The sequence below is a fragment of the Excalfactoria chinensis genome, chromosome 3 (genome assembly GCF_039878825.1).
Source record: "Excalfactoria chinensis isolate bCotChi1 chromosome 3, bCotChi1.hap2, whole genome shotgun sequence".
NCBI lineage: Eukaryota > Metazoa > Chordata > Aves > Galliformes > Phasianidae > Excalfactoria > Excalfactoria chinensis.
In genome coordinates, this window is record NC_092827.1 from 69,591,869 (window position 1) to 69,602,677 (window position 10,809).

Below are 10,809 nucleotides of genomic sequence, written 5' to 3' on the forward strand. Positions count from 1 at the left end.
TCGGGATGGCAGACCCAGTGCTCTGAAAATGTTACACACTATATGGGCCTCCCCTCTTAGGATTCAAATTACAGGTGCTGATAATGAGGTAAAACCGCAGGTTGGTAATGACAATAATCTTCTGCTCCCTGCCCCTGAGAATCTAAAACCAGGAATCCATAAGATAAATTGGCCCTGGAAGGTGCAAGTAGGACCCAAGTGGTGTGGCCTACTTGCACCTTGGGGGAGACTATTGGAGGTGGGAGGTTCAGTTACCCCCTCGGTGATAGGTACATGGCCTACTGACATCGTGGTCAATACTCCGGTCTTTATTGCTAAAGGGACACCCATCATGTCCCTATGGCAGATCAGGACTCCTCCTCTGGTGCCAGATATAGTTATACAGCCACAGATATCTGGCCAGAGAGTATGGTATCGGAGGCCGGGACATAATCCGGTGCGAGCGGAAGTATTGACCCAAGACAAGAATACGGCCTGTATCTTGCCCTGGAGGGCAGACCTTCCTCTCCTGGTACCCTTGAAACATCTGTATTACTCTCCCTAAGATTCTAAGCCTCTAGGACCATCAGAGAACAATTTGTGTGGACTAATGAAACGCAAATGGACCTGCACCTCGAGATGGCTTGTCTCCAGTAACATCTATCAAGCACTGGCCCACGGAAGATCGTGAATACCCATCCAATCATCATTTGAATAACATCAGCATTCGGTGCGACGGGAAATTGTATCAGCGTCGCGTTGGGTCTCTGTGATAAGGGAAAACTCACCTAATCATTGGTTCACGCTGTGAAGGGGTGGAGTGTATGGGAGATTGGTAATCACAGCCTGAACCTCTGATTAATCAGCTGAGGCAAGTATGGGGTCAGCTGTGGGAGCACAGGTGAGAATGATGTAGCTGTGCTCCCGGAAGGGGTGGAGCTTGACTCCATCCCCTCTGAGACCTCATTTAAGGGCTGACTCCCACTGGAGCAGTATCTCTTGGAGATCGCTCACCAGGGAGGACTGCCTCAGCTGCTTCAGTCAAGGCACCACCGTTGGTGAGTTTTCCCTTTACTCATTCACTTATATACCTTCTGTACATTTTGTTTCCATCTGTACATTTAAAACCAATACACCAAGGAAGAATGAAAATCAAAATACTAACAGCCTCAAACCAAACAACTGATGTTATTTAAGTGTAACTAATGAAGAGAAACTACTTCAGAAACATTACCAGCAAAGCTTGTCATGTTTTCTCATAAATGCTCTGATTTTTCAACAAACGGCACAATAAAGTCAGAATACCACACGTATTAGTCTCTGCTACATAAGAGGTTCAAGCACTTGCTACTACATTTCAACTGGATCAACAATATGAAAGTCAGACAAAAAAAAAAAAGTAAATCAGTATTCTTCTGTATTAGCCTTCTACATATTAGTAAGCATAGTGATGGAACACTTCTACATCTCCAATCCCATACCAAAGACTACAAGATTTCATGCACAATCAACTACAAACATTGCAGAACTACACCATCTTGGAAAAGTAAAATTACAAACCAAATGAAAAGCATCCATCTCTAGTAGCTATCACTATCTTTAGGGCAAAAAAAAAGAAAAATTAGCTATATTACTTTCAAAGTGGAAAAAAAAATTGTTTTTGTTTTCCTTTCACAGAAAATTTTAGGCATTAATAAATGTACACTTGAGTTTACAAGTGGTGTTGCTTACAATATCAAAACTATATGAAAGATGGGGTGGGATTACACACACACGAAGTATGTTCTGCAGAGGTGCTGCTGAAATTAAAGCAAGATAACATTACTGTTGCTCAGTTTTATATAGTCTTGTAGACCTACTATTGCTTATCTTCAAATATTTTGCTTTTTATCTTCCTCTTGCATCTGGAGAACCTAATTATCACTTCCACTAAGAGATGCTGTTTTCACAGAAGTTGCAAATATCTTATTTCCCCTGAAAGCTGTATCATGTAGCAGTAGGAAATCCAAGGTGAAACTACGCTTTATTGCTTAATCAGATTACAAAGGGAGGATCGTAGAACTTCTCCTTTCCTCACACCCATTAACCTCATCTTACATTAATCCTTGCCTGATTCTAAATCAACAACTTGCTACATACTGACAAACAAGTGAACAAAATAAAATTCTGAAGAATCTACCAGATTAAAGAGATGTAACAGACAGCAAGACAAGGCCAAGACCCAAAAGCAAGGAAGAAGCAGGGATGGCCTAGTCTGCCCTAAAGGACTGGAACCTCCTTTTGCCAGTGGTTAGTAACCATGTGATTAGCTCAGTCAAAATTGAACTTTATTTTCAAGCTTAGCAAATCTGAAACTAAGAATATCAGTCTTCAAAATCTTACGCCACTCATCCAATTCCAACAGTGAAAGAAAAACAGTGTTTAAAGACATAAAACAGTGCTACCTCTCTACTTGAAAACTGAATGAAAGAAGTCATCATCTACTGTCACCGACTGGGATTAACACAGCAAACCTAAAACCTCTTACAAGCATAACTGACAACCTGCTACAACCAAATTAAAGACTTGTGGGCTTCTAAAAGACAACATAACACAGCTACTCTGGATCTGTAGTCCTCCCTATAATGTATAGATTTTATTTAAATTACTCAGGAAAAAAGCTTGTTCTAATCATACCTTGTAATATCTGAAGTAATCACGTTCTTGTAGTTTCTGTATTTTAGGGAAGATCTTGAAAGTATTGAAGTCATCAATGCTTTCTATGTCACACAAGCAATCGTCCAGGACACCTGTGAGCTATTAAAAGAACACACCAGATTGATTTTTAATCAAGAAATGAAATGTTAACTACAGAAAAATACTAAAAATACAATGGTCAAAACATACACTAGTGAAATGCAATTCCACAGCAAATATCTCTCATTATTAAAACATAATATAACATTTCACAATTCTGAGTAAAATAACAAACCACTTTTTAGCTTAAGCCCACTTCCAAAAGCAATACTGAAAGAATGGCAGTCAAACATTTTCAGAATTGAAACTCATTCTTAGTTTCACACATAGAATCTTCTATGTAACAAACAAATTACGAACGCATCAGCACATCAAAACTGCATGCCAAATATGTTCCTCTTAAACAATTATTCATTGGATTTCCTAAAAAATAAAAAAGATTAAAAAACAAACAAACAGTGTGTAATTATCTCTTACATACAAAATAATTCTGTGTCTTTAACAGTATGGGTAAAGAGGGAATAAGTACTTTTGTGCCTAAGAAGTTAGTAACCTCAACTAAATTGTACCAATATTAGGAAAACCAGGTACAGTCACCTATGCTGTATGGCTGTAAACCTACTGTGAAATTAAATCTGAACTTCCCAGGACACACCACTCTCGTGTTAAACAGGAAGGTGCTGAAATTGCCTGTTTTTGTGATAAGAGCTGCACACAGTGCAGTCACCACTGCCAGAACAGGGCAGATAACCTATAAAGTTACTTCACTTTAAGCAAATGCAACAATTTTCCTAAGACACCAACAGTAGCTTAACCAAAAGACACAAAAAGTGAAAATGTGATTCCATGTATATTTGTATAATAAGCTTCCTTACATCTGAAGTAACTACTTCTAAGCATAGCTTCTTAAACAAATATCAACATTCTTGAAAGGACTTTTAAACATATGTTTGAAGGCTTCAGCTCATATCTAAACGAATGGAACCAAGCATTGCTGTTATTCAGCAATACATGGACTTCATCAACAGAAATGATAGCTTAGAAAGGAACTACAACAGGAAAGCTTGCACATTTCATATTTTACATGGGCTTAGAATGTCTGACTAAGAAAAGGTTATGTATAGAAGGAAGAATTTTTTTCTCCACAGATTTCACAGCTTGGTTATGAAATAATCTATTTTATGCATGATAAATCATTCCACTACTATACAACAAAGATGCTGCTATATAACCAAGTCTGATATAAGAAAAGTCACTAGAAAGCTCCTTACATGCTTCTGCTCTTATGATGCATAATGAAGGCCTGGAAAGTGGATTCCCCACCACTCAGAGACACTGAAGCGATGCTATGGCAATAAAGCATTTTAGTAGATCACTCACCTTTTGCAGCTCTTACTTTTCCTAAAAGTACACTAAATGGACCATCACAGTTCTGCAGAGTTCATAGAATCACACAGTGGCTTAATGGACCTTAAAGCCCACCCAACTCCCTAATGTGGGCAGGGCTGCCACCCAGCCCTGGGCACCCACAGCTTCTCCACACAGCTGTGCCAGGACCTCAACACATCCTGAATAAAGTATTTCTTCTTAATGTCTAATCTAGATCTTCCCACTTTCGGTCTAAAGCAATTCTCCCTTGCCTTATTACTATCAGGCCATGTAAAAAGTGTCCCTCTCCTGTTTATGCTCTCCCTTCAGGTACCAGAAGGCCTCCCCAGAGCCTTCTCTTCTCCGTGCTGATGCAGCAGAGCTTCCTCAGCCTGTCTTCAAAAGGAGTAGTGCTCCAGCCTGGCCACCACTTACAGTAACAAAGTAACACTCATTTAAGAGAAGCAACTTTACCCCAAAATCTTATTCTAGCCTTCCTTAACATTATTGAATTTCAAGCCTGGACAAACAGATTGGAAAGATTACATTCACCCACATGATTTTCAAAACAAACTGACAGCCCACATGACTTCTGACTGGGAAGACACAAGCTATTATTGATCATTATAGAAGCTAAACCTCCACGTATTTTAATTCACAACTGCATTACAAAAATACAATTTTCATATTGCTCACACACGTGCAGAAAACAGATAGGCCATCTTTACACATCGTTACTATAAAACATGCAGCAGTACACTTTACTAGAGTAAAAAAAGCCAAAGACAAGTGAACATTTTACTCAAATATGCTACAACTATACTAACAGGATACGTGAAGAACAGTTTTTATTAAGATGAAAGCAGAATGAGCTGAGAAATTTTCTTTGGACACGAAAGATGTAGAGTAAGAAAGTATTTTGATGGCCACCTCTCACCGCTTCACTGCTTACAAAAATATTTATACCATCTACGCAAAACCCAAAGTATTTTTTCAGGTGCAAACGTTCCAAATAAACATGCAGCACTTACAGACAGTGTCAAGTACACATGGAAAAAAAACCCACAACCCTGCAGTCCTTTATTTAACTAAGATGGCTATCTAAGTGAAGTTGCACCTTTGCCAGATATCTCTGATAACATTTTGATTCTAAGAACACCTCGCAAAAGGCAGCACAGTTTGCTCAGATTATGAAGCACCACAAATAATCAGGTCCCTCAAACTAGAACAGTTCCAAGAATTTTTTCAGAGAAAAATTAATTTGAAGTACTGAGAAGAAGCAAGTAAAACTCTGTTTCCTTCTCAGAACTTTCTCTTATTTTTTCTAAACTGGAACAGTTGGCTTCCTGCACACATAAAATAGGAAAATCGATGTTTCCTTGGAAGGGGTGCTCTAAAATTAAGCTATACTACGCTTGTACCAAAACAGAATTTATAAAGTCATTTGACAACACATGTGAAAAGCCAGTGCCACACATCAGTGGAGTCAGTTCACGGTATGTTAACACAGCAGCAACACAGACTTCAATTGCCCCAGTCAGGGCTTTTTTATTAGCACAAATATACTTGCTCAATAACAGAACACTAAGGGAACATAGAAAATGGTTTCATTCCTCTTGGCACCTGTACCTCCCTGTGAGCTCTCTTTCAAAATGAAGACATGGAAGTGAGAGCAATGTATTACATAGTTATATAAGGTGTATATATATATAAAAGATATATATATATATGGTATATATATATAAATAAGGTACAACCTACTCTACTATTCACACAGCTGGCATTTTGCCTTTTTTTCCAGCTATGCTATACCAGCTAACTTGCCCCACAAAAACACAGTAAAACTGTCCTTTAAGTTACCACAATTTTTATTGCAACAGCCAAACATCAAGCTTATGTTTAAACTGCTGATTACTTTGAACTCTATGATAAACTCTAGAAGCATTAGCTTAACATAATACATGACAAAAGTCAGACATGTTGGATTCTATTCCTTTCTTTCCAATGCTCTTATTAAAAGTATTCCCATGCATTGTTAAATCTATTTTAGTTCTTGGAGAGGTATCAGAGCTGTATTGGAGATGTCAAGTTTATTCAAGATAAATCACAATCTTTCACAAGAAAAGGTCAATGTCCAACCTGCATCAATTTCTCCTTAAGAAATCTGCAAAGCAAAAAGTATATGGCACACCAACACAATGGAAAAAATGAACAAACGCATATACTAACAAGCAGCATATTTCTACAAACAACCTTATTAGTGTTATCAGGTTGCTGTACTTTAATTGCTTCAACAAACAGAAGCCCACTTGGGACACTCTGTTTTCTTCCTTAATGTTTTATTTGCCATAGCTGCAGAGGAAAAGAAAGGCTATGGGTAACATGACTCCAAGAGCTAATGGCTAGCTTATCTTTCCTCAGCGCAAGTCAAACTCTTGCTGTTTAAACTCTGAGTACAATAAGCTAACAGTGCTGTGAAATAACAAAAGCCGATCTCTCTGCCAAGTATGATAAAGTCGTGACAGTTTGTTAATGTCTTCGTTAAGAATCACAATTACATTAGTATCTAGTTACACTAAGATAAGTACTAAATAATGGCTTCATTTTAACCTCAGAAAACATCAACGTGTAACAAGGAGAAAAACAGAGGATGGGCAGCAGGGGTTAGGGGCAAGTTCTGCACCAGAGGGTGGTGGGCACGGAACAGAATGCCCAGGGCAGTGGGCATGGCTCCAAGTGCCAGAGCTCAGGGAGTGTTTGAACACCGAGCTCTGACACATAGTCTGTTTTTCTGGGTGCTGTGAGAAGCCAAGAGTTGGATTAGACAGTCTTATAGAACTCTTTCAGCTCAGGATATTCTGTGATTCCTACACACAGAAAAAGTGCAGTAAAAGCTACCTGCGCTAGACAAGTTGCTGCCTCGGGTAGCCACATTATGCAAAAGAGAAATTTAGAATATAATAAAAATACTAATTAAGGACACAAGAGTCACGTTGCTCTACACACTCACTACTCGCAGTAGTTCATACGAACACAGGGCAATGCGTTTGGCCCAGCTGATGCACTCCCCTACTCGACACCAGCTGTTACTCCGCCACAGCCGTACCGCCGATGAACACCGAAACTCCACGCACCAACACCGACCTTTCCGCATGCAGCTTACAGAGAGAAGGGACGCTCACCCTCCTGTAGGCTGACACAAACACAGACCAAGCACGGACACCGACACAACACACGGTCGCTCACCGACTTCACCAGCCCGCCCGCGTTCCTGTCCCAGTGCTACGGGCTCGGTACACCGCCCACGACCGCAGCGGGCTCCGCACCCGGCGGACCGTTACACGCGAGTGCTGCTGTCGGGCCCCACATCAGCTCCCTGAGCGCGGCCACACGCGCCGGAGGCAAACGCCGCCGGGCCTGGGCAGCAGCAAGGCACCAGCTCGGAGGACGCAGGCTACGTGCCGAGGCCCTGCTTCTGCAGCCCAGCGGCCCTCAGCCACCACCACACACCAGCCCCGGTTCCGCCCGAGCGGCCACCACATCTCCCCACCTGGGCTTCTAGGGCCAGGACGGAGCCCAGGGCCACCAGCAGTCTCGTCGCCCACCGTGTCCACGCCGCTGTGCTCCGGCCGCCGCCTCCGCTCATGCTGCTCCGGCCGCTCCGCCCGCCGCGGCTGACGGGGGAGGGCGGCCCCGCTCTCCGCTGCCACAGGAAGCGGACGGGGGAAACGAGAGCCGGCCGCAACAACTCCTCCCGGCGCGGCCGGCGGGGGCGCCGCGCTCCCCCCTCAGCCCGCCCGCGCGCCGCCGACACACAACCCCGGCGAGTGCGCGTAGTAACCCTCACGCAGCGATAGCCGCCGCAGCTCGCCGCGCGGCACGCTGGGGGCTGTAGTCTATCCCGCCCCCTTGACGGTTGGGCTGGGTGAGGGTTTGGGACGACGCCCAATCGGAGAGGACCACGCGGGCCTCCAAAACAAGCGGTGAGCGAAGGGTTGCTGTGCGCTTGCGTTGGGCGGGAGGCGGCGTTCAGCGCGGAACGCGTGAGGGGAAGGGCGAGCTGTGGTGCCCGCGCGTGCTGTGCGCGGCGTTAGCGGCTGTCATCGGGCTCCGGCGGGTATCTGACAGAACCCAGCGCACACCGGTAGGCTTCTCGTGTGCCTCCGGTCTCTGCTGCCCGGTGCCGGAAAGTACCACGGAGACGAATGGTGTCGACATGAATTGAATTCTTCAAGCTTTGCGTTGTCCATTGGTAGGACTAGTGTGAGGCATGTTGCTGTCACTGATTCTCAGCTCCTTTTGAAGTGCTTAAAAAAAAAGCTCAGAAAAAAACTGCTGTGTTCCCAGCAGTTAAGCCCGCGTCTGTAATTCACCTCCAGACTTTTGTAAAAATTGGTGTTTTAGTGGGAAACTGTGAGTGTTGCACTGATTTCATGTGCAGGGTTGCTGGAGTTAGGGTTCCATTCTTCATCTGTGCCCAGATTCCTCTCGTATTCTCTCTGTTAAAGGAGAACGCTTGTTTTCTGGACTATGGAGACAAGCACTAAGGTCAGGGAACTGTTTCTGTGAGCTTAGCAGTTTTTTTTAAATTGGCCATGTCCTTAAATGCCAATGTGCCACATACTTTTGTGTTTTTGAAAATGACTTGAAAGAATGATAGCTATGAATCACAGAGACCATGAAATGAAGTAGAATCATGGAATACGGTCTGGTGGTTGGTGACCCTGCACATAGCAGGGGGTTGAAACTAGATTATCACTGTGGTCCCTTTCAACCCAGGCCACTCTATGATTCTGTGATAATATCCTGTGGTGGAAGGGGTCCATGAGGAACACTGAGCCTAACCCCTGGCTCCACACAGCACAACCCAAAATCAAACTTTATGTTTGAGGGCATTGTTCAAATGCTAATTGAACTCCAGCAGATTTGTGCCGTGCCTGCTGCCCTGGTCAGTCTGTTCCAGGGCCTGAGGGCAGTAGTTTTACAGCTTGTAGTAGTAGGCAGTAGTTGTATAGTGTGCTCTCTGAAGAATATCTGCACATTCCTCTCTGTAGTAAAGGCAGAAGGCATATCATTTGGGAAGGATTAAATTAGATTTTATGCCTGCTTGCAGCAGCAGTGGACCAATATATTTGCTCGATATTTGAGAATAAATGGCAGAAGAGCTAATGGTAATGTTTACCTTGCTGTGGCTGGCTCACACTATTGCTACTGCGTAGTTTAAGTACTTCTCTCAAAGGCATTCCTGTTTGGCAAATCCAGATGAATTCAGTGTATTTGTTTTTATCTTATTGGTTTGATTTTGGAGCACGCTTTAATAATAATTAAAAACAAACAAAACACCTTAGAAATACCAGTTGTCAGTGCTGTGACATGCATACACTTTGTATAGGACTATGCAGATTAGATGTAAGCTATATTTTCATAGTGTTCGAACAGTTGTCACTTAAAATATTCATATGAGTTACAGAAAGTGCTTATTTCTTCAGCTCCAGCAGTCTGCTCTTGCTTCCAGACTCTGTTATTAGCAGCATAAGGCATTGGTTGTAGAAGTTTATAAATAATAATTCTAAGAGGCAAAAAAAATTACTTATATTCATAAGTATTTACTGTACTAGAGCTGAATTTTGCTTAAAAGGGTTTTCTAAATTCTAGAATATGTCTAATCTTATTTGAGTTTATGTTTTAGTGCTTATTTCAACATTTGAATGTTACTTTGGTAGAGGAATTAAATGTGAAAATAATCCTGACATAGAATTTCTTTGTGTAATCAATTTCAGAAAATAGCTGCAAGAGAAACAGAATTATGATGACCAGAATGTTACAGAACAAGGAGTATTTACTAGTTGTGTTTCTTTGAAAGAAATTTGTTATGAGGTTGTAATGTTTTAGCAGGGACTGAGAACAAGTCTTCGCTGGGTAGAGCGTTAAGTACATCTTCTATGCTGGGATCGTGAAGAGAATCTGGCAGGTAAAATGGCAGGTATAATTCTTTCAGCTCTGTAATGAGCGTCACTTAACAGACAAAGTATCTTCCATGACCTCATAACGCACACTGCTGTTAAAAACTCTGATGGTTTTCTTTGCATGCTGTGATAGTTAAATAATGCACATCAGAGTCAACGCTTTCCCATCACAATGTAGTTGTTGTCTAGAGTAGAGAGAGGTCTGGGTGCATAGGGAGCAGCAGATGGCCATATAAAGATGGATGGTAACTGTTGAGTCACGGCCTGAACCACTGATTGAGCACTTGGGGAAAGGACCTGGTCAGCCCTGGGAGCACAGGTGAAGGCAATTCAGATGTGAGAGCGGAAGGGGTGGAGCCTGGATGCACCTCTCTTAGACCTCATTTCAAGGCTGTCTGCCACTGGGGAAGGGTCTTTTTCTGGAGGTTCTTTCTCAGTGAAGGTTTCTGCTGTGAATCTGGAATCTTCTGATGTGGGTGAACAATCTTCTGTTGTTTTATAGCACCTTTCTGTTGTGCTAGTCCTTTTGTCATCATGCCTTCTTTGTGTGACACCTTTCTTGTTGTATCGATCTGTCTAATTGCTACAGGTGGATACAGCAGATGTGTAATTGCATGGACTCCCTGGCCAAACTTGCCAAACTTGCTTTTAGCTTACAGGGAGGTCACAGAGGGAGCTGAAATTGATGAAGTCCTGCCACTTTTCTTCTTCTAGTTCAGTTGTTGCCTTTTGCTCAGCTCTTATTTGTTTCAGCTGAGAT

At 42.5% G+C, this 10,809-nt stretch overlaps 1 protein-coding gene across 1 annotated transcript in view; it reads right to left on the reverse strand.

The window, feature by feature from the left end:
• The window catches only part of ERO1B (endoplasmic reticulum oxidoreductase 1 beta), a 34,010-nt gene extending 25,950 nt beyond the window's left edge, over positions 1 to 8,060 (reverse strand). The window contains exons 1-2 of the mRNA XM_072332537.1: positions 7,634 to 8,060; positions 2,656 to 2,775 (exon numbers count right to left, since the gene is read on the reverse strand). Of these exons, the coding sequence (XP_072188638.1) occupies positions 2,656 to 2,775; positions 7,634 to 7,729 (216 nt within the window). The 5' untranslated portion in view covers positions 7,730 to 8,060. The remainder of the gene's footprint in view (positions 1 to 2,655; positions 2,776 to 7,633) is intronic.
• Between the last annotated feature and the right edge of the window lie 2,749 nt (positions 8,061 to 10,809).